The 22981-nt window shown below is 42.6% G+C and overlaps 2 protein-coding genes across 4 annotated transcripts; one reads left to right on the top strand and one right to left on the bottom strand.

Annotated features, from left to right (window-relative positions):
• The first annotated feature begins 2568 nt into the window (after nt 1-2568).
• On the top strand, nt 2569-5707 carry LOC121969369 (rhamnogalacturonan I rhamnosyltransferase 1-like). The gene is made up of 8 exons (XM_042519438.1): nt 2569-3408; nt 3552-3619; nt 3713-3801; nt 3879-4044; nt 4135-4424; nt 4532-4736; nt 4826-4983; nt 5059-5707. Exons 1-8 carry the CDS (start codon nt 3075-3077, stop codon nt 5300-5302), a joined length of 1554 nt encoding a protein of 517 aa, XP_042375372.1. The 5' UTR covers nt 2569-3074; the 3' UTR covers nt 5303-5707.
• Nucleotides 5708-5854: 147 nt separating this feature from the next.
• LOC121969368 (transcription factor BIM2-like) lies at nt 5855-11187 on the bottom strand. Of its 3 annotated transcripts, XM_042519437.1 has the most exons (14): nt 11077-11187; nt 10885-10982; nt 10720-10803; nt 10141-10461; nt 7801-7888; nt 7635-7723; nt 7419-7533; nt 7240-7312; nt 7047-7142; nt 6804-6957; nt 6716-6732; nt 6518-6639; nt 6290-6426; nt 5855-6195 (listed from the first exon to the last, which is right to left on the bottom strand). In XM_042519437.1, exons 2-14 carry the CDS (start codon nt 10907-10909, stop codon nt 6110-6112), a joined length of 1407 nt encoding a protein of 468 aa, XP_042375371.1. In that variant the 5' UTR covers nt 10910-10982; nt 11077-11187; the 3' UTR covers nt 5855-6109. The 3 variants fall into 3 exon arrangements, with proteins under 3 accessions (XP_042375371.1, XP_042375369.1, XP_042375370.1); XM_042519435.1 differs by having other exon boundaries at nt 6518-6957; nt 11077-11186; XM_042519436.1 differs by having other exon boundaries at nt 6518-6957; nt 7240-7309; nt 11077-11186.
• Between the last annotated feature and the right edge of the window lie 11794 nt (nt 11188-22981).

Below are 22981 nucleotides of genomic sequence, written 5' to 3'. Positions count from 1 at the left end.
GTTTTTCCAGACGAGTTTATATGAGTACGTGGATGTTCGCTCTGCCTTCGATTGACTGGTAGTGTACTAGCAGTTGTCCATAAGGCTAAATGCCTTTACGCTTGGGTGGGCTTTGTCCGACCGAGCATATATGAATACATGGGTGCTCACTCGACCTTCAGTCGGCCGATAACATGTTTAGAATCTCTTATGAGGCTAAATGTCTTTACGCTCGAGCGAGCTTTGCCCGACCGAGCATATTTGAGCACACGAGTACTTGCTTGGCCTGCGGTCGGCTGGTAATATGTTGAAAATTATATATAAGGCTAATTGCCTTTATGCTCGAGCGAGCTTTGGCCGACCAAACATATAGGAGCACATGGGTGCTCGTTCGGCCTACGGTTGACTGATAATATGCTGAGAATCTTATATAAGGCTAAATGTCTTTATGCTCGAGCGGGCTTTGCCCGGTTGAGCATATAGTAGCACGTGGGTGCTCGCTCGGCTTGCGATCGGCCGGTAATATGTTGAAAAATATATATAAGGCTAAATACCTTTATGCTCGGGCGGATCTTGCCCGACCGACCATATATGTGGCATATATGGTCGGTCGGCCTTTATTAGACTGGTTATATATCTTTTCTATATTTCTTGACCTAAACCCCTCCTTTACTCACCAGACCGATTTATCATAATCTATATTAAAATTAATTTTTTATGAGAAAGAGCCCATTATAGTAGTGAGTCTAACACACATTTACCCAGTCCAATTTATGGACTTGGCTACTAATTTATGAATTTGTGGTTTCGTGAATTAGTAAAGTCACTCTTTTCGACTTAAAGCTTTGCCAAAGTTCCAATAATATAAGAGTGAAAAACAATCTTATCTTTTCTTAAACTCCACATAAAACTTAATTACGTTCCTTAACATTGTATGAATGAATTTGATATATTCCACCGCGCGTGCATCACGGGAAAAAACACCTTAAGTGCTCCACCATTTAAGTGCCGTACGTGTATCGACCCATTTTATTTGTTGTTTAGTTTTAAATTACAATTTGTTTTTTTTTTTTAAATCACGTTTGCAAGTACGTGCAATATAATAATGATAATAATAATCATATATTTGCACAATTCATCCGTAATTTCAAAAGGTTTGAATTGGTTTGATAAGACATCTTCAGGTAGGTTTCATTAATTGTATTGTATCTAATCGAGTCAATTGAATTGAATGGTAGAAGATATCCTATGGAATGCAATTTCTTTTCCCATGTTAGGTTATACTTTACTTATCGATTTCTATTTGTTTCTTTAATATTTACATTAAATTTGTATATGAAGATTGATATTAAAAATAATAAATTAAGATACAAGTTTCATAGATTCATAACAATCATTTAATGCTTTTCCCGTTTTCAATAAAATACTATATATATATATATATATATATATATATATATATATATATATATATATATATATATTAGTAATTTTTTAAAATGATTTTTTATATAAAAAATATATAGTTTAATCCCGGATCTTAGGATTAACAATACCATATGAGTAGATAAACTTCTATAAATATTAATATGACATTAGAAAGTATATCTTTCTCCACCTTTGGCTAAGATTATTTATTTTTATCATTTTAATATTTAATATAAAAAATTAAATTTATATTTATATATATATATATATATATATACTCTAAAATGACCTAGATTAAAATTTCCTCAATAAATCATGCCACATTGGTACTATTTTTACAAAAATATATTTCTTTTTAAAAATAATTTTATAAATATTGAAAATCTATAACTCCAAAGAACTTAAAATCCAACTTGATTATAAACATTAGGAAATGTTATTAGTTTCATTTGTCTACTATTTATAATAAATTATGCATTCATTACGCATTGATATAAGAAAGCTTTTAAAATAAGGGTAAACCACATGACATTTTTTTATTTTGAAACTCTAAGTGCAATTAGAGTAGATATATTTGATTCAAGTAATTTTCTTCTATGTTGAATGATACACCCATCTTCATTTTGTAGTACGGTGAATGGGAGGCAATAACATAATCGCATCCCTCAAAGTAAGCGCACACATATCTTTCGATCCTCATATAAAATTTTTGACTCCATCTTATTCAGAGGTCGGATTCTTTAAATCGTAAAGTGCAATACAGAAGATGAACTATTTTATTCATAGATGGAATTTCATAAACCCCGTTTGTTATACAGGTAGAGTCCATAAAATCTAATCTATCGATAACTCCTAATCACTAATAATTATGGTCCAGAGGATTCTATCTGTCTTGTTCAAGGGTTTCTTAAAAATTTTAATTTTGAATCTCTTTCTAAAATTTGTGTGCTCTTAAATGTTCATTTTTCTTTCATTTATTACGAGATACGATAAATATTTATATACATATTTGTATGTGAAAAATTGATCATTGAGTTAATGACCAATTTAATTCTATTTATGTAAGCTTTAATTTTCATCGATTTTATTCCTTAATTTTATTAAATTAATTTTAATTTTGTGTTATCATTGAGCACGCTACCCTTCTTTCTTTTTATAGCGGATCGAACGGGGACCGAGAAAGGATCGAAGACGAAGAGGCCGCCGAGCCCTCCCTCTCCGCCCCTCTCCCTCCCTCTCCTTCGTTCCATGGAATTCCCGCCCTTGCGTTGGTTTCTCTGTCCCAATCATCCTCTACGCCGCCCGAATTAGCAATCGCAGAAAAAAGGGGGATTTTTGGGGGTTCATTTGGAAGTGCATTGGTGGTGCTCTTGGATTGTTCTAACGGAAGGAAATCAGGTGGCCGCATCGGGTGGTTTCCCTTTGTGCGTGGGGAAGTCGATTTTTTCCTCAAAAGATTGGATTTTGGCTTGTTCTTGTTTAGAGTTCGAGTTAATTTTTCCTTCTTTTGGTTAATCCGTCCATTTTTCTTGGTCGAGACGTCGTCTTCGAGTTAGAATCGGCGGTGTTTCGGTTTCTGATTCGTTGTGTTAGGTTGCATTGAGAGGAAAGTTGATTTGGGCGGAAACACCCGTTTTGCTATGAATCGGATTTAGCTGTTCTCATGAATGGAAGGCGGAGCTCTTTGGTCTCAAGGGATGTGCCGCTTACAGAGAACAGCCGCTTCTAATTGCTTGGAGGAGAGGCAGATTAGTCCGAAGTCTGAGGTGGAAGCTTCGAGGGTGCAGAAGCTGAAGAGCTCGATGGTGTCGAGGCCCAAGATCAAGCTTTGGATGGTGCGATTGACGACGGCGGTGTTGCTTTGGACCTGCGTCCTCCAGCTTATGGCAATTGGGGAGATTTGGGGGCCGAGGCTATTGAAAGGGTGGCCATCCTGCTTCACTCCGGTTAATGAATCCTCTCCGGTGGTCGTCGTCTACAAAGCTGTTCTACCCCCCAAAAGTGAGTTCTTGCTCATCTATTGCTGTTTGTGTTCATTTTCTGATCTTTGTTTCTGATGAAACTTTATTTTGACTGGAAATCGATATCTGTTGTATTTAACAATCATCTTAGAACGAGATTAATAACAAGTGTGATCTTTTTAGGAATCTACAGGAACAATGGATACTTGATGGTTTCATGCAATGGTGGACTTAATCAAATGAGAGCAGCGGTGAGATCTTCATTGAGATTAATCAATGTATTGTTATTGCTAATCTAAAACTGGCTTCACAAAGATTATCATTGTTGAAAATTTTTCGTCTAGATCTGCGACATGGTTGCTATTGCGAGACATTTGAATGTAACACTCATAGTGCCAGAGTTAGACAAGACCTCCTTCTGGAGTGACCCTAGGTATGTTTTAACTTTGTCAGGATTTGGGGTTATTGCAGGTTATATATGTGTATTAAACACAGTTCCTATTATGCTAGTGAATTCCAAGATATATTCGATGTCGATCATTTTATAACTTCATTGAGAGATGAAGTTCGGATATTGAAGGAACTTCCTCTGAGGTTAAAGGCGAGGGTTGATCGAGGACTGGTTTATTCGATGCCGCCTGTTAGTTGGTCTGATATTTCGTATTACGAAAATCAGGTTGGTAATCTTCTACGAGGCTACCAAAAGCATGTCAAGTGAATGATCTTTTTGTTAGTAAAATTGATGTCGCGTTTGTATTGAAACCAGATTCTTCCTTTGATACAAAAGTTCAAGGTTGTCCATTTGAATAGAACCGATGCCCGCCTTGCTAATAATGGTCTGCCGCTAGAAATACAGAGATTGCGCTGCAAAGTGAACTATGCCTCACTTAGATTCACCCCTCAAATTGAAGAATTGGGCAGACGGATAATTAGAATTCTGCGGCAGCAAGGTCCTTTTATGGTTCTGCATTTGCGGTATGAAATGGATATGTTGGCATTCTCCGGGTGCACCCAAGGTTGTACTCCTGAGGAAGCAGATGACTTGACTAGAATGAGGTGCAAAATGAAACTTTTTCGATATTCTTTGTTCCGCCCTAGTTTTTGTTATCGCCTACACTGAGACATATCCATTATGCTTAGCTAGCTTTTTCTTTCTTGATTAGATATGCATATCCCTGGTGGAAAGAGAAGGTCATCGACTCTGATATGAAAAGGAAAGATGGTCTCTGCCCTCTAACACCGGAAGAGACCACTTTGGTACTAAGAGCATTCGGTATCGATAGCAATTTTCAAATACATATTGCAGCTGGAGAAATATTTGGCGGAGAAAGGAGAATGCAGGCTCTTTCCGCGGCTTATCCTAAAGTGGTCGGTATTAATCGCAGGCATTCGAATTCAATTGTTTATGTCTGCCATATTCAGTTGTTCCAATCTGTTACTTGTTCCGATATGAATAGGTAAAAAAGGAAACTCTATTGGGGCCTTCATATCTTCGATACTTTCAGAATCATTCATCCCAAATGGCCGCGTTAGATTACTTAGTTTCTTTAGAGAGCGATATCTTTGTTCCTACATATGATGGTAACATGGCTAAAGTTCTTGAAGGTCATCGCAGGTAGAGTGCACTTAATCCTTTACTATTGGCTTTTCATTTAATTATCTTGGATAACAAAATTAAGCATACTTTCAGGTATCTCGGGTTCAAGAAGACAATTCTATTGGACAGGAAGCTGCTGGTCGATCTGATAGATCAGTACACCAATGGCGCCTTGAGTTGGGATGAATTCTCTTCGTCAGTGAAGGCAACTCATGCTGAACGCATGGGTGGCCCTAGCCGGAGAGCGGTGATTCCCGACAGGCCTAAGGAAGAGGACTACTTCTATGCAAATCCCCAAGAGTGTCTCCCACAGCCTGATAAACCATGGACTACGTGAATCCATTTCAGGGGCACTATACTCTTAGACAGCTATTCTTACCATGGTTTCAATTGATTTAAACTCGTCGAAGAAGAAAGTAGCTATTTATTCAACAGATGGGAATGGCAGGCAGTTTTCCTACTGTTCCCAGGATGCCGAAATGAAAGCAAATGTATTTTTCAATCATTACAATACAATAGCTTTATTCATATTTCATACCATTCAAATAATCTTCATTCATGTATAGAAGAGTTGAGACAAAAGTGAACACAGAGAGAGAGAGAGGGATGAAAGAATGATGTAAATCTGAATGTGAATAACATGAGATTGTAATTGAGAGATTACGATGTTGTATGAATGTAGGTTGGTGGGAGGACCCTCTCCTGAAAATTGTCATGAAATATCACTTGTCTTGAACACTAATGGGTGCATTAATTAGTTGGATGATGAGGAGTTTTAATATATTGATTGGTCTGCAATACTAGAGCTTTGTATTTGATGTAGAAGTCTATAGTGGGCAACTATGGACAGGTCAACAAGCATGATAGTTTTGCTTTACTGGAAACATCCTTGGAGCCCACCACCTCGTTATGGAGGTTTGGTGAAAGGTTCTGTTATTTCAGTGTGGATATGATTGGCTACTGTCCAATATTAAATGTCCTTGCGAGCATGCTTAACATGCACTTCCACCAATTCTAGGAAAATTTATATTGCCACTCAAACTTACAACAAGAATCATTCCACTATAACTCCACATACCCAACTCAACAGCCTTCATGAGGTCCAGATAGAATCAATGTAATATCAGAGGCAAGAAATTGAGCACTAGCTGTTTTCTAGCTTACTCCTCTTGGGTGCTTTGGATTGCTCAATGCTGTTCCCTACACTGCTATAATCAAATCTTTTGCATCCTAAAGCAAAACCAAAAGAGCATTTAGAAACATAATATTTTTGAAAATTTAAATTGTAGAATGGTATAATTGCTTATTGCGGCTGAAACCTCACCTTTAAAAGTAGAAGTTGCGGATGTAGCAGTAGTTCTATTCAGTGCTCGCTTTCCAAGATTAATCTGCACGCTTATACCAGCATGAGACAGATCCACACCAGAGCTTTGCAATGCCTGAGCTAGCGTATTCAACAACCTGTTATTGATTAAGCCATGCCAAAATCACCAAGCTTTGTCCATAAGACCTTTTAAGACAAAAAAAAAACCATCAGACAACTTGTACACACCCATGAGAGTAGGTATTTGATATACTGATTGTGCCATCATCGATGATCAGCTGCTCCTGAAGTCTGAACCTCTCCTTGTCCATATTATCAGTGAGTCTAGATGAAGTTATCAATGGTCGATCCTGCATGCTATCTTGATTTAGAATCAACTTTCGCTGTGGTTGAGCAATGCAATTTTCCTTTGGAATGTCGAACCACCTTGGTTGCAACCAAGTCTGAGTGAAAGCCAGATTACTTGGACAAGTGGGGGCAAGTTCTGTTTTGTGAGAGATGCCAGCAATGATACCTGTTGTGGCAGAACTCTGCTTGCCTGATGGAGGAATTGTAACTGGAACGATACCATCGATACAATTAGTTGAGAACAAATGTGGAGGATCAGGATCAGTTTTTATGACTTCATCTGGGATGGATAAACCGTTTGAAGTGGGTTGGCTGCTCTTCTGTAATAAACATTAGCAACATAGTTATAGCATAGTGAGAAAGGAATGAAATATATCACATATAGAAAATATCAGAACAGTGACTCTACCCAAGGCATTAACTTGGCAGCGTCCTGATTCCACGTTGAGGATGGTGCCTCGTACCTTTGTACCTTCTCTTGCAAGAAGCGAATGTATTCAATGACCTGAAGGAAATTTAATTTGATAAGAAATTGCTTAGGCTGGACGATTCCACAAAACAAAGAGGGGAGATATTCACAATCACAGCATGATATTGTATACCTCCATGAGAAATGATGCTTTATCCCTTTTTTGATCGCTATGGGGTATGATCTGCCTCATTATCTGAAATCTACTGATATGTCTAAGAATAATTAGCACTAATTATGAAAAAATTGACTTTGTTATGGTTTTGTTTAGACAACATATTCCTAAAGTGATTAATCAAAGAAATGACTTGCCTGTCATTAATTTTGGTTCTTCTTCTTTGTTCTGTAGCAGAGTGCTTTGACCGTGGTGTATTTGGCCTTGGTTCATTTAAGCTGCTCCCTCTACCATGTACTTTGATGGTCATATCTGTTGTTTAAATTAAACAAATTAAAGAGGGGAAAATAGATTAGTTTAAGATGAGATATTGAAACAAAGGAGGAACAGAAAGAGATGTGAGAACTACATGCCTGTATGGGAGGATGAGCATTTTCTCTTTCCCAAAACTTCATCATTGTCAACTTCCTTGTATGTCCCTTTCATTTCTGGAGTCAAGCGCCTATCTCAATGATTTCCCCTTGGCTTAGAAGATAAATCCTTTGTTTGTGCGCATAATAAATTTTTTTTGAAGAGTACCTTTGTGAGCTTGTCGCAGTAGTTGTAGCTGAGATGGTTCCAGTTCCATTGCCATGGGCAGCGTCAATGATGGGGGAAGGCCACTGTTCTGTGATAGAAGAAGAACAAATTACGAACATAGATTATTATTATCAAATGAAAGAGATGACCATCCTTCAAATCTATTACACACAGAATGAGGAAAACAAAAGCCTAGAGCAACACTATGCAGATAAAATCATTGTGTGAAAGAAAATCAAGACATATATGTGTATGATCTGCCATCCAGTGTGCTTCAATAAAGACTAGGCCATCTTAGAGACTCCAAACTAGCCAGCAATTGCTACACAATTTCAATCAATCATTCCCTCCCTAACTTGCCGTGTCACAGAAAAAGATGCTTTCCGAGGTTATCTAAGATGATCAGAGTGTAGCTTGATCAGGAATCTTGCTTGTTTAGACATTGCAGGTTAGCTTCTCCGTTTGGTGGTCTTGGCATCATTAACTTGTAGTCACACAACATAGCCTTTCTGGAAGTGGTGATTCCTCTCCTCCAATACTGAATATATAGACTATGGATTGTCCAAGCTTCAGCCTCTTGAACGCTTGGTCCCCTTCCTCAAACTGGTGCTTTGCCTGATATAAGGTATCTTGAAAGCTTATGAGCAAGCATGGAATTTGGCTTACTCCATCAAATGGAACCTCTGAAATTTATGGATAGACAGAAAGAATGGTGAAACATTTCTTCATAATAACCTTTTCTGAACTCTTTGCATCATGTGTGACTATCAAGGTGGTAATTCTCAGTTTGATTGCTAAAATCTAACTCTTGGGACTCCAATTCAATCAACTAGTAAGAATCTCTCGACTTTGGTACTTAACATCAGTTGATCCAGAGCCTTTAACATAAGCACATGGGGGGCTTGGGTCTTTTGGAGGGTGGAACGAGGTAGGAATATTTTAACACATTTGACTGCCCGCTGGTGTGCCTATTTGATGCATATTAAGAAATTTTGTAGTTGCTTGGTAATAGTAATTTGGTAATTCTATTTTGATTTGGTAGCCAATTAATAATTCTTATTGCATTTCCTAGTTGAGTTATTTCTTAATTTTGCCGTATGAACATGCCTAGTTTTTCATGTAAAGGGTACTACTTTCAATTAATAAGAATTCTACTAGTTTCTCACACTTGTGAGATTCACATTCATCAGGGTGCTTGCTACATCACCATTCTAGCTCGTTTTCACCTATAAAAGCTAAAATTCTAGCTTGGCTCATAAACAAGAAAGATTATGCATTCAAATTATGCTGGGAAAGGTATTACGCTCCATGTCTTATATCCATGACAATTAGTCATAATCAGTTCATAAGAAATATATTTCTTTTCTCAACTACTGTAATAACACAATCTGAATCATTGAAAATTAAGAAAGTAAAAGGGTGGATAAAACATTGTCAAACCAAGATCAATCTCCTGCAAGCGAGAGAAACTTTCACTTTCAAGTTGCCAGAACATTGAGATAAAAATCAATCTAGCTGTTGGATAATGTGATAGGTCTGAAATCGTAAATGAAAACAACCCCACGTTAAGGTAGTAGAACAAATAAACCTTATTTCATATGCTAGGTTCATAGTACCACTGTATAACACATTGAAGATGGATACCATCTCCACACAAAGTCCTCATAAAGGAAATCCCAATTCTCGAGATAAAATTCCAATGTGAATACATTAGATCTAGGGATTAAGCTAACCAAGGCCTTTGATAGCAAACAAGGTCTATGGATACTTGAAAGATTTATTAAATCTTGAAGATCAACCCTTGGATGTGACCGGTGAACACTATAGTTATTCACAATCAGGTTCAAGCAGCAATGTTAGTTGTTTATTAAATGACCCAAGGTGGTCCTGGTGCATGGGAGCAATTTTATCAGGTAGAGATAAATCTCTGATATGCCGGATGTTGATAAAAAAGAAAAAAATCCTTGCCTCGCCATTTCCTACATCATATATAAACTTTGTGCTCTGTCACTATCCTCATCTTCTTACTGAAAGAGTTATATCCACCTTCCAAACTAGTAACACTAAAATCACTTGTAGTGTAGAGTTCTGATGAATGATCAAACCACTCAATTCCATCCTAAATTCTTCTCTATCTGTTTGTTTTAAACCTCTCAAGTTTTTAGCAGCCAAAGCTGTGTAATTTAAGCTTGTCGATGACTATTTTCCAAATTTTTAGCCAAGTTATTAGATTAACTTTTACAAACAATGTGAAAGCCGGATAAAACTTTAATAGATAAGACATGCAGTTCGTTGTTGAAGAAATTAATGGACTGAGGAGGACTTGATGAAATAATTTACCTCTGCACACGGCAGTTTTGTCGTCCCACACTCCGTAGGGAACACCAGCGTAGGAACCGTAACTAGTAGTGGTACTCCAGCTGCCGTAATCGGGTTCGGGTTTCGCCTCAAACCCGATAGGAATCGCGACCCGCACCGGAGTAGTGTCAGGCTGCCGCGCGTCACCCGTCCTCACCCTGGCGTCGCCGGAGTGGCCGGTGCAGGAAGGGACTGCCCCGCCGGTAACTGCCTTCTCCGCCGCCATCTCCCCGCTTCTCCCTCCCCCTTGCTCTCGCCCATCATCCAGCGGCTGCAAAAAATCTCGGGTCTTCAAATAGAAACCTGATCGTGCAAAAAAGAAAGGGTGACAAATCAGCTCCTGCTCTGATCTTGCTTTCGGTTGCAAAAAAAAAAAAAAAAAACATTAAAAAAAAAAAAGGAAAACAAGGACAGATATTTTGAGTTGCGCTACAATTCCTTCCAGTTTTGAATTTGAAAAAAAAAATCGAACTCGAATTAGAAATAACAGTTCCTACAATCAAAACATATGAAATAAACCTAGCAAAAAGTAAACTAATTCAGATGTGAACAATTGAGTACCTTGAGAAGCAGACCTTGGATCTTCGGGTTCGAAAGAGGAATCCGCGGCGTAAAGCGAAAGGAAATCGTGCGTTACTTTCTTCTCTGTGCATTTGCCAAATTACAACAACTTGCCAACAAATACACACAAAACCGATTACAGTTCTCATAAATCCACAGCCTTACCTTCAAGCTCCATCGATTCCAACATATTTCCGTATATTCCACCAGATCGAAATGAACAACTCGGAGCAGAATCAATACGACAGAATTATGCACAAGCCCTAGTGGAGAAATCGCAGAATCCGAGCGCATTAAAGAGAGCAACAACACTAATCAACCGTCAAAATCAGCGAAAACAAGAGGAGGAGAGATTACAAGGCGGCTCCGCTTTCGCCTTCGGGACGCGAGGAACAAAGCGAGGGGGGCTCTCGACGCGCCGCTCCTCAACCCGCCTACCTTTCGTTTTCCTCCCTCGCTTTTTTAATCACTCTTCGTTTCCGTCGCCGAACGCCGTCTAACAAACGGCCGTCAGCGCGCCGTTAGCCCGCAGCGCCCGTACGAGACGAACTGACGCGCTGCCTCGCGTGGGGGTTTGCCATGACGTGGGCGGTTGGCTGGTGGAGCCAGCGATCGTACCGCCGCGACGGCTCCACGTAGTCAGGCGGCCGTGAAAGAAGCGGATCACGTGCGGTACGGCGTTGACCAAATCACCAACGCGGAAGACGATGATTAGGCGCTAATCCCGATCCCACACGGAATAATGCCGAACTCGATGACGATTTCCAAGAGTTCTTAATTTAATTAAGCACGAAGACCATGACCCAGCAGAGCACTGAGCACGTGACGGTCACGGGGACCGTGCAGCAGCTCCTCGTCATGCACGTGACATGACAAGAGATGACCAGCGGGGATTGCGGGTGGAGGCGGCTCTTCGCACGACAATATTTCTGCGTCGAACTTTCGTCTTTTTCCGAGGAAAAAAACAAATGCTGTAACGGTAGTGTTAATTTATTATTATTATTATTATTATTCAAATTTTATCCTCAGAAAATTATGTTTTCGGTGAGGTAATTGGTATTTTTTTTTTCAATTTTACTTCTGATATGGGTTAATTTATATTCCAAGTCCATTAACTATTTAACTTATAATATTTTTTCAATTTTAATTTTTTTTCTGAAATTAAAATTTTTATCAGAAAATACTAATTGCCAGTCGGAATACCAAATTATACACGGAACTAAAAATATAATTTTCTCCCCTATTAATTTTGAATACGGCAATCCATATTTGATTGATTAAGTAAATTTTAAAAATAAATTGATCTTAACCTAGCAGCCCAATACATTAGGATTTTGAGTAATACAAGAGCAAGGATGGAAATAACGTGGGATGGGGCGGGTTTACCCTCCCCATCCCCGCCCTTGAACTCGTTCTAATTCCTATCCTTATTTAATCAGGGAACCTCATTCTCAATTCTGTGGGGATTAAATCCCTATCTTCATTTAAAATGTCCATTAACTTGAGTCCGAGAATTAACCCAAACTCATACTTCAAAATTTTTCCAAACCTGAACTCATACCTGAAATGTCTCTTCAAACTTGCACTCGTTTTCGGAATGTCTCTCCAAACTTGCACTCGATTTTAGATTTTTCCCATGGGACTCCGAACCTATAGGAAAAATTGTCATCCTTATACAGGAGTCTGATAAATGCTTCGTTGAAAAATCAAATCCTTGTTGTCGAGATTCAATCGTCGCACTTCTAAACATCTCATCATGCTTGGGACTCCACTAATCGACTATTGAACTAAAAGTGAATCGTCATTCTTCCTGTCTGAAAGCGAAGAAGACGGAAAGCTGGGGATGTGGCTGAAAGTTTAACGCGGCGAAGACTCCATGTGCTCCACTTGCCACAAAAGCGTGAGTGCCGGATCAGGAAGGGGTTTCCGTGTTGACTCTCCGACGCTCAAGTCAGTTTCCAACGATATAAAGAATAACAAGAGTATGGTAGCAAAAGAACATGTAGAATGATGAAGTTGCGCATACCTCTTCTTATAGATGGGAACCCCTTTTATAATGTCACTATAATGTCTGTGCACGCATCTCAAAGCATGCATAAGTTTTCTAAGTGTCCTAGGAAAAGATAAGTGAAAAAAATGTATTTGACACATTTCCTTAAGCGAGCATGCATATCTCTGATGTAATAGTCTGGAAGCTTCCACCGTACGATTTATCCACGGAACATACTTTGTTGTCAGTGACACAAACTTCCAAAAGAGTACTAGGAAATATACGGCTGGGTTCCACTATAGGTCGATCGGTGACCACTCGACCAGAACACTCCTGCTCTCCTGTACTACGCTGAGCCATCTCCCTTCATTTAACTTTCTTATTGTTGGAGGACTACCTCTCATCTGGACGGGCATGCCTCTCACTTAGTGGGGATGGTGGCCGAAGGCTGCGCTGGCTAATAGGGGTGATCGCGGATCGGGTTGGTTCGGTTATTAGGGTAAAAAACTATCCGACCCTACTAGATTAGATAATACAATATTAGGACCTACATCCGGTCCTATATCCGGCGGTTATTATGTATCAGATATCCGATGGGTTGTCAGTTATTTAGATATCCGACTGTATATCCAATGAAATATAAAATATAAATATAAAACAATAAAAAAAATAAAATATTTTAAAATGATAATAAATATTATTCATTACACGTTGTAGTAGCTAATCGTCAGTAGCTGCTACAATGTGTAGCAGCTTATCGGCAGTAACTACTACAACGTGTAACAACTTATTGACAGTAATTGCTACAAGTAGGGGTGATTGCGGATCGGGTTGGTTCGGTTATTGAGATAAAAAAATTATTCGGGCTCTACTAGATCGAATAATGTAATATCAGGACCTTACATCCGGGCTATATCCGACAGATTTTTCTTTTTCGATTCGATTCGATTCAGATCGGTATAAACAGGTTGGTCGATTTGACAAGTTAACTGCTCATCCTTAATCCACAACTCATCCGCTCAACTCACTTTGACTCATTCCTTAATTTTAACTTCCACATTAATCAATCTTTCTTACTTTAATCTATCTCTAATAGGACCCTTCTTCGTCACAGGATCAATCGCTTTAATAATCCATCGAATAACCTCACACTTTGTACGAGAGAATAAATCATAGATAGCATTTGTTCCAGCACAGACCTTTTCCATAAAAGAGATGAGAGATATTTTACAGCAATTAAGAATTAAGAATTGATGATCTGAAATAAGCATTGTAAAATGGATAATAAAAAATATGTAGCGGACACATTCACATGCCATTGTCGGTTAGTTCCGGTCTAGTTATGTAACCATAAACCATTGCTTTTAATTAAATCCATGCGTACTACCCCTGCACAATCCAATGAATAAAAAAAGACTTACTATAATTGTCAACCCAATCACTCATTTATTAAGGTATAAGCATAGGGATCTGAAAATTATCAACAAGATATTACTATAATAGCGTGGTGTAGGAAAATTTCAATTCGCCCCTAGATTTTATCATTTTTAAACAAGGGAAATGCTACTGTTTTATTATCTCATCTTTTAAAGGTACTTCATATGACGGAACGATGATGTTGTCGTCGAATACTTTCTGGGGTTTTAAATGGCAGCAAATTTTAAAGCTCTGCGAGGGCATGTTGATAATCATGAACCTGTGAGGATATTTTTAAACTACGAGAAACTGCAGGAGCCGGAATGAAAATGCGCCGACATGTGATGGCGGACCGATTTGCTGTCACGTGATCTTAAGCCCCATGGTCGCCTCCCGCATCACGTGGCCAGCTCAAGGCGGGTGCCTGTTGGTGGTCCCGATTTGAGTAGCCCGGTGCCCGTGCCTTCGTTGTGGGGGCGCGTCGCGCGCCAGGTTTTCGACGGAGGGACCGCACGTGCCGGTCCGCGTAATTCGTGTTTTCTTAATTACCGGTTGCTGAGTGGCACCCGCGAGTTGGTTGGCAGTGGCGGATAGTCGAGCGCCGGGCCCAGTTTTCCTGGTGCCTCTACCTCCCCGCAGTCGTTTTCGAGAGGTGGTTATCTGGGGGCCACGAGCCTCCGTGGCGCCCGAGGGCGGCAAAGGTCACGTGCAGCCCATACCATCTCCGGTTGCGAGTCCGCGGCGCGTGGCTGGATCGGCGGTCCCCACCCCCAACACCCTTTTGTCGTGGAGGGGGGACGAGTTCACGGACGCCCCCCACCGGCCAGTCTCCGTTAAGAAAACGAGACGCCGTTTCCGACACCATTGATCTTTCCATAATTTATCAAACGGCGTACACACCAAAATACGTGCTAATTTATTTTGATAGTGTTTACTTGATGGATTTAGAAATAAGCGTGATCGTCTAGAAATAGTGAAGATGGTTGATTGAAAATATGATTCTTCTATTGATCTTACGAAGGATTTCGTTCTAGTCTGTAATATTTATTATCAGATCAGGAAACGAGTTTTCGATGTCGATACGTTTAAATCAGTGATCAGAATATTAAAAAAATGATAGGGAAATGTAGAACAATAAAAGTTCAAGCACAAATAACACATACCTACTCCATTGATACATAAACCCCTTTTACATAGACCTCCAGTAATAGACGTGCACATTTCTCAAGGTGCGTGCATATTTTTCCAATTCTTCTATGAAAAGATATGTTAGTGATCCTGTCCGAGCGCTGAGTCGACGGACGCTGGGGACGTGACACGCTCCGCTATCTTCGATTGGTGGTGTAGCTCTCCGACGATCCTGCAACGAAGCCGAGCCGGGAGGGGTTTCCCGGCGACAGCCCTATGACGCTCAAGTCAGGCAACGAGAGAGGCAGTGTAACGAGACTACAGTAGAGATGTGCGCATACCTTCGTCAACGTCTGGGGGTCCTCATATAGGGCCCCGGGGAAACGCGGGCACGCTTCCCGATGCGTACACGTTTTTCCAAACTTACCTTAACGAGCCTGTGTCAGAAAAGTACCTCTGGCGCCATTCCGCAATCGTCCGAGCATATCCCGGATGTGACGGTGGAAGCTTCCACCGTATGATCCTGTGTATGGCTCGGCCGCCAACTCTGCTGTTTGTCGGCGGCAGGTGTCTCGAGGATGATGTTATCCCCTGTCTCCTTTGTCCTCTTGCGTCCCTCTTGTCTGTTCCAGGGCCGAGCGGGTAGGCCGCTCGGCAAGCATATTACTCCTGTCGTCGGTTATAGTCATCGGTCCGACCGGGATACCTCCCGGCCGTATGCTCGGATGATATTGCCCTACCTATGTTGCCTGGTGCTCGGCCGAACGGACAGTCCGTTCGGCCTTGAAACCTTTTTGCCTTGAGCATCGGAAACCCGACCCTTAGTCGGGTTGTCTTTCATTTGGTTCGGGGGATTCACGGCCGGTCGGCATGCGATGCCCGACTCGGTAGGCCTGCTTCCTCCGGTCGGTCTATCTCCGTGTTGACTCTCCTAACCTTTGACCTCCACGTGTCGTTGACCTTCCGCCAACGAGGGTCCCCCGTCCTTATCACCGGATCACATGTCTCACCTTCAAGTCTAGTCGAAGGAGGCGCCAAGTCCGATTGACTGGACTGCCGGTCGGCGTGAATGAAACCGCCCTGCCACTCTGGGATGTTCCTCCCCTGGCCGCTCGGCTCCTTCCGAGCGCTGGGTTCACTTCCGCGTTGACGGTCAATGCTGACGCCCTTCGGATCTCCTCGGGATTCATGCAAATCCTCTCCATTAAGACCGAGCACGCGCGCTGCGCGCCGTAATGACGCTCATTAAATGCGCCCTTATGGCATGATGCCACGTGGTGCCTGTTGGAGCAATCTAGTGACCCTAGGTTTTGATGTTTGGGCAAAGGTTTAAGTTAGTTTTATTGTTGTATTTGATATGCATTGTGAGTGTGCAGGATACAGATACAACAAGGAAGTCCAAGTGTGATCTTGGCAAAGGAGGAAAGTCCAAGGATGAGTCTTGGCGGTGTAAGTCCAAGCATGTAGTCTTGGCAACGTAAGTCCAAGTGTAACTTGGCAATGGATGAAGTCCCGGAGGCGCGACCTCTTGGCAAAGGAAGACACGACAACAATGACAAGGCCGATGGAAGCTCCAGAAGGCAAGACGTGAAGGATGGGGAGGCATCCGAGGGACGCAAGGCTGATGGAGGAGGCTAGAAGGCTAGGTCTAGGTTGGTCGGGCAGGGACGAGTGCTGAGAGATTGTACTCGGAGTAAAATATAAGAATTAGGGTTTACTGTAGCAGTACTGTAGCGCTACTGTAGCAGTCGACTGCATGTTTTAGCAGTCGACTGGTGCAGTCGACTGGCAGCGAACAGAATGTGTGAAATCGAGCCGTTGGGGTGTAACGGTTGAATTTCCACAGAGGGCAGTCGACTGCATGTTTTAGCAGTCGACTGGTAGGCGGGGTTTTCAACCCGCGGGCTATAAAACCAAAGCTTGGGAGCTTGGTTTGAGTTGACGAAATTAGACTTGGTTAAGGTCTAATTAGTAGTCTACAAGTGCTCAAGAGTTTTCCTTATGTCCAAGAGGTCTTGGTGAGTTTGTGGTGAGGTTTCTCCACCCACAAGGAGTTTGAGCTAGCCGGAGGTCTTCCGGGGAGTAATCCACCGACGGATAGGGATCGTCCACCTTACGGACACGCCGTGGAGTAGGAGCTTTATCTCCGAACCACGTAAATGATCGTGTAGCTTGGTTTGCATTCTTTCTTGTCTTGTATTTTGTTTAGCTTGTTTATTTTTGTATTATTCCGCTGCGCAAACTAACTACGTAGGAAGCGAACGATTTGGGTGAGCCGCTATTCACCCCCCTCTAGCGGACGTCAAGGTCCCAACAATTGGTATCAGAGCGAGGGCGCTCTTCTACGGACTAACCGCCAAGAGAGCAAGAAGCTAGAGGAAGAAGAAGATGGAGTCCGAAGGACCACTCGGATGGGATATCCGAATTCCACCTCCGTACGACAAAGAAGACTTCAATTATTGGAGGAAGCGGTTAGAGACATGGTTCCAAATGGATTGGAACCAATGGGTTGTCTTGAGTGACCCATTTGAAGCTCCTACGGATAAGAAGGGTAAACGCCTCCGACCTCGGCATTGGACCGAAGAGCAACGAGAGCAATCGGAGGCAGACAAGGAGGTAACGAGAATTTTGAATAATTTACTACCTTCTAATATTTTGTTGAGTGTAGGTGAAATCACAAATGCAAGTGATCTTTGGAAAAAGATCATTGCCTATCATGAAGACCCTATAAAAATCCAAGAAGTGGAAGAGCCCAAGGAAAATGGCTCATTGGTCCAAGAAGAGAAGGACCAATCCGATGTTGACAAGAGGTCAACATTAGAGGAGGAAAAGGAAGAGGAGGAAGAGAAAGAGAAGGAAGAGGTGGAAGAGGAGAGATCTTCCACATCCTCAAGAGATGAAGAAGTGGAAGAGTCCACATCTTCAAGTGAAGAGGAAGAAGAGAAATCCGAGGAAGAGGAGATCTTGGAAGTTCAACCCTCTAGTTCAACTACCAAGAAGAGCACAAAGGACCACATCAAATGTTTTGAGTGTGGTAAGATGGGGCACTACAAGAGTAGGTGTCCTTCGCTCAAGAAGGTAAACCCTAAACTCACTAAAGTTAATTTAGAAACTAATGTGAGTTGTAGGAAGAAGAAGAAGGAGAAGAAGCACATTAGGTGCTTTACATGTGGTGAGTGGGGTCACTACCACACAAAGTGCCCAAGGAGAGGAGAGCTCAAGAAATTGGCGCACTTGAAGAAGTGAGAGAAGAAGGGAGCTTCCAAGGTAAAAACCAAGGTATCATTTAATGAATCCATTCCGTTGACATATGATAAAAAGCATGCTAGAAATAACTCTTATCATCTTAATGCTATTTATCATGAGAATAGGAGGCATGATAACCTTAAGGATAAATATATTCCTCCTTATGCTAGATTTACCACACCTAAGGTTAGGAAGGTAAATAACAACTTAGGCAATAACACCAAGAATTTTAGATATATGCCTACAAATAGAAATGCTCAAGGATTCAATGAAAAACCAAAATCTAGAGATTTATGGGGAGAAAATCAAGTCTTGAGGACAAGACTTGATAATTTAGAAAGGACCTTAACAAGAATGGAAAATATTCTTAGGGGTCAAAATGAGCATAACCTAAGAAAAGCTAGACAAGAGTCATCCAATGGCTATAGAGGTTTGGGATACAAACCTAAAGCCAAGAAGGATGTGACTTCCTATCATAGGGTTCCATATAGTTATGGGACCAACCCTAGGTTTAGAGGTCAAGTTAAAGATACTAGGGAAGGAATCCGTAAGAGTATTTTTGGCAAGACCAATGTGACTAAGGCTCCAAAAAGACCTAATAAAGTCACAAATAAGGTTACAAAGGGAATTAACCCTAGAAGTGACCTAGTGGAAGTGACCAAGGCTTCTAAGAAGCCAAGAAAGGTCGTTAGGAAGGTATCTAGGGAAGTCATCCCTAGTGAGTACCTAGAGCATCCAAGGAGCACCAATAGGTATTGGGTTCCTAGGAACATATTCTCTACACCCTAGATGGGTTTAGAGAGTGTCAACTCCAATTGGAAAGGTAGTTAACCCAACCTTGGGAAAGTTGACACTTGAGAGCATTTTCAAAGTGATTGTTAACCTTTGAAAATGAAAAGGATGATAAGTGCTACTCTTTGAAAGAGTAAAATGTGTCAAAATTTGAGGAATTAAATCTAATTTAAATTGACACACTAGAGAGAAGCAAAAGTGATGCCAAATTTAGAATTCGACATTTTCTTATGGAATTAAGGGAAATGTAAACCTTAATCCAAATTGTCACTCTTAGAAAAGAGTAACATGTGGCAAATCTTAAGGAATTATGTTTGAATTAAATTGGCGCAATGTGGAAAAACATAAGAAATACCAAATTGGGATTTTGGTATCTTCTTAGAGTAATTAAAGAAAAATCTAGGTCATAATGTAGGATGTTCACTCTTTGGAAGAGTGAAATGTGTCAAACTTTGAGGTTTTGAACTTAATTTAAATTGACACATTTAGAAAAGGATAAGAAATGCCAAGTTGGGGTTTTGATATTTTCTTAAAAGGTAAAAGGCAAATCTAAATTTTAATTTGATTTCATTTACTCTTGGAAAGAGTAAAATATACCATACTTTGAGAAATTTGTTTAAGTTAAAATGGCACAAATTTAGAAAGGAAAAATAAATGTCAAAATTGAGTTTTGGCATTTTCATGGAAAATCATGGGCAATTTAGGGTTAAATTTTGAGTTAGCTAGGGTTAAGAATACTTAGATAGGTAATCTAGGTAAATTTTATTTGATCCGGCAGTAAGAATGGGGGACCCACTTCCTGAAGGGTCTTAGCTTGAGAACCGATGAAGGGCTGACTAAGCGGTTAATGGCCGAGCCGATCAGCCGGGTTGGTCCGAGCGGAGTTAGAGATAACCCATCCATGGGGTTGGGTGTCCGACGCCAAGGCAGGAGGATCGAAGGGCCGACCGGGAGCCCGAACGGCAGGGGCCAAAGAGCCGAGCGGGCAACCCGCCCGGACAAAATAAGGGCGAGGGGACAAAAAGGTGGCCGAGCGGCCTATGCGCTCGGCTCGGGATATGGGATATCGGTAGAAGCATGTCTGATGATTAGGCCGTACACAAGATCGCACGATGGAGGATCTTGCCGTCACATCATGGAAAGGTTGATACAGTAGCAGTATGGCCTCGGGGACGCCTTTTCTGACGGATCCATATCTGGGCATGGCCCTTCTGACAGACCCATACCCGGGCATGGTCAAATGCAGGTGATTGCTTTGATTGGCGCGCCCAGGCTTCTTCGAGGGGTCTATATAAGGCCCCAATTTCTTCACCGGAGGTATGCACGTCTTCATCTTGAGGCCACCTTTTTGTCATTCCTCGCCTGACTTGAGCGTCGGAGGACCGTCGCCGGGACACCCCTCCCGGCTCGGTTTTGTTGCAGGTTCGCCGGAGCACTCGAGGATCCAGCAGAGAGCGCCACGTGCCCAGCGTCCACTGACTCTTGGTTCGGACAGGATCAAATTGGCGCCGTCTGTGGGAACGCTCCTGCATCCGATCGGAGACAATGGACGAGGCTGGACGACAACACACGGTGACGCTTTCAACAGAAGAACTCGAGGCTCTGGTCGAGATGAGGGCCGCCAAACTCATGGAGCAAAAACAAAAAGCATCCGCCGAGCGGGCGGAGCAACAAGCAACATCTGCGTCTGGCAGGGAAGATGTTAGAGGATTGGTGCAAAAGCTACGGCATTGAGCAACATTTCACGTCCGTGGCCTATCCTCAGAGCAACGGTCAAGCTGAAGTCGCCAACCGGGAAATTCTTCGTATTCTACGCGCTCGGCTCGACCATTTGGTAGGGAGTTGGCCGGATGAAGTGCCGAGCGTCTTGTGGGCTATCCGAACGACGCCAAAAGAAGGGACGGGAGTCACACCGTTCCATTTGGTATATGGCGGTGAGGCTGTCATACCGGTCGAAGTCGGCGTTGAGTCAGCCAAGATCCAGAGCTATGATGATGACAACGCCGAACGAAGAAACATGGAGCTGGACTTGGTAGAAGAGGAGAGGGCAAAGGCGTCCGTTCGGCTGATGGCATACCGTCAGCGGATGAAGCAAAACTACAACCGGCGCGTAATTCCCAGATCGTTCCAAGTCGGCGATCTTGTCTGGAAGAAAGTCAAGCCGGTCGGCGACGTCGGCAAGCTTGAAGCTCCATGGGCAGGCCCTTTCAAAATCATCGAAAAGCTCCGCTCGGGCGCGTATTATCTGGAGGATGAGGACGGACGGCAGCTAGATAGGCCGTGGAGCGCGAACCACCTCCAGCCTTACCGGGCGGGGTGAAAGGTGTATCACTGTAAATCACCCTGTGTATTTCATTTTTCGACTAAATACTTGAAATGCAGAGATGAAAAGTCAAAAGAGCGAATATAAGGCATTATCATCGTACACCGAAGGCCCCCGAGCCGATCGGCTGGGAGGTTTATATCCGAGCCGGGAGCTCGAACCTGAAGACCCCAGGCCGTTCGGCCGGGCTGCGTATAGAATAAAAGCAGCATTCGAAATCGAAGACCCCGAGCAGTTCGGCCGGGCTGCATACTAGTGTGGCAGGAAGGAAACCAAAGCCCTGCGCTGCTCAGGATGATAGAGGGAGGTTATTGCCTGGAGCGAAGGCCGGAGCCGGTCGGCCAGGTATATGGTTTTCCGAGCCAAGTGCTCGACAACGAAGGCCCCAAACCGCTCGGCCGGAGGTATACGGATCAAATTGGCGCCAAACGCTCTAAAAACGGAAGCCCCGTACCATTCGGACGGATATAAATTATCCGAGCCAAAATGCTCGGAGCAGACCCTGAGCCGTTCGGCCAGGAGTACGTCCTTGGGTAAAAGGGGCATAGGGATTATCCGAGCCAAGCACCCGAATAGTGAAAGCCTCCCTGCCGATCAGGTTCGCAAGCGAATGACCCGTGCTGTTCGGCCGGGCATAAATATTGTTCAAGCGCGGGATATGAAGGCCAAGGTCGCTTGACCTGGTAAGGAGTCAACCTTGAAGGCCGTCTAGCCCAGACGTTAAACCGTAGAGACGAGCCGGCGTCTATAAACCCTCCGAGCGGAAGACCGACGAGCACCGTCGTTAAAGATCGAGAGCCGCGCCGATCGGCTATAAACATCCGCGCCGACGAGCACCGTCGTTAAAGATCGAGAGCAGCGCCGATCGGCTATAAACATCCGCGCCGACGAGCACCGTCGTTAAAGATCGAGAGCCGCGCCGATCGGCTATAAACATCCGCGCCGACGAGCACCGTCGTTAAAGATCGAGAGCCGCGCCGATCGGCTATAAACATCCGCGCCGACGAGCACCGTCGTTAAAGATCGAGAGCCGCGCCGATCGGCTATAAACATCCGCGCCGACGAGCACCGTCGTTAAAGATCGAGAGCCGCGCCGATCGGCTATAAACATCTGTGCCGACGAGCACCGTCGTTAAAAATCGAGAGCCGCGCCGATCGGCTATAAACATCCCGAGCGGAAGAACGAATATCAAAGTAAGACCGTGGAAACTATAAATATTAAAAAATTCAGGCCCGATTGGGAGTTGGTCCTTCGATACTCGGCTTTGTGGACTTCACGCAGGCAGGATACGTGCAAAGTGAGTAGGCTACCTCGCTCGGACCCTATGCAATGTGCCAAGCCGATCGGACGCGTGAAGGAGAACTCT

Source organism: Zingiber officinale, chromosome 4A (genome assembly GCF_018446385.1).
Source record: "Zingiber officinale cultivar Zhangliang chromosome 4A, Zo_v1.1, whole genome shotgun sequence".
Classification (NCBI taxonomy): domain Eukaryota; kingdom Viridiplantae; phylum Streptophyta; class Magnoliopsida; order Zingiberales; family Zingiberaceae; genus Zingiber; species Zingiber officinale.
Note: the sequence above shows the minus strand (reverse complement) of the source record. Positions and strands in the feature narration are given on the sequence as shown.

What these genes read in the sequence shown, in the direction of transcription:
- LOC121969369 (XM_042519438.1), top strand. Translation starts at nt 3,075, where the DNA reads ATGGAAGGCGGAGCTCTTTGGTCTCAAGGGATGTGCCGCTTACAGAGA. An exon ending in AGCTGTTCTACCCCCCAAAA is followed by an intron (nt 3,409 to 3,551) that starts GTGAGTTCTTGC and finishes TGATCTTTTTAG; the next exon opens with GAATCTACAGGAACAATGGA. An exon ending in CCGCGGCTTATCCTAAAGTG is followed by an intron (nt 4,737 to 4,825) that starts GTCGGTATTAAT and finishes CGATATGAATAG; the next exon opens with GTAAAAAAGGAAACTCTATT.
- LOC121969368 (XM_042519435.1), bottom strand. Translation starts at nt 10,909, where the DNA reads ATGTTGGAATCGATGGAGCTTGAAG. An exon ending in GGAATCGATGGAGCTTGAAG is followed by an intron (nt 10,804 to 10,884) that starts GTAAGGCTGTGG and finishes GCAAATGCACAG; the next exon opens with AGAAGAAAGTAACGCACGAT. An exon ending in AGAACCAAAATTAATGACAG is followed by an intron (nt 7,313 to 7,418) that starts GCAAGTCATTTC and finishes TAGACATATCAG; the next exon opens with TAGATTTCAGATAATGAGGC.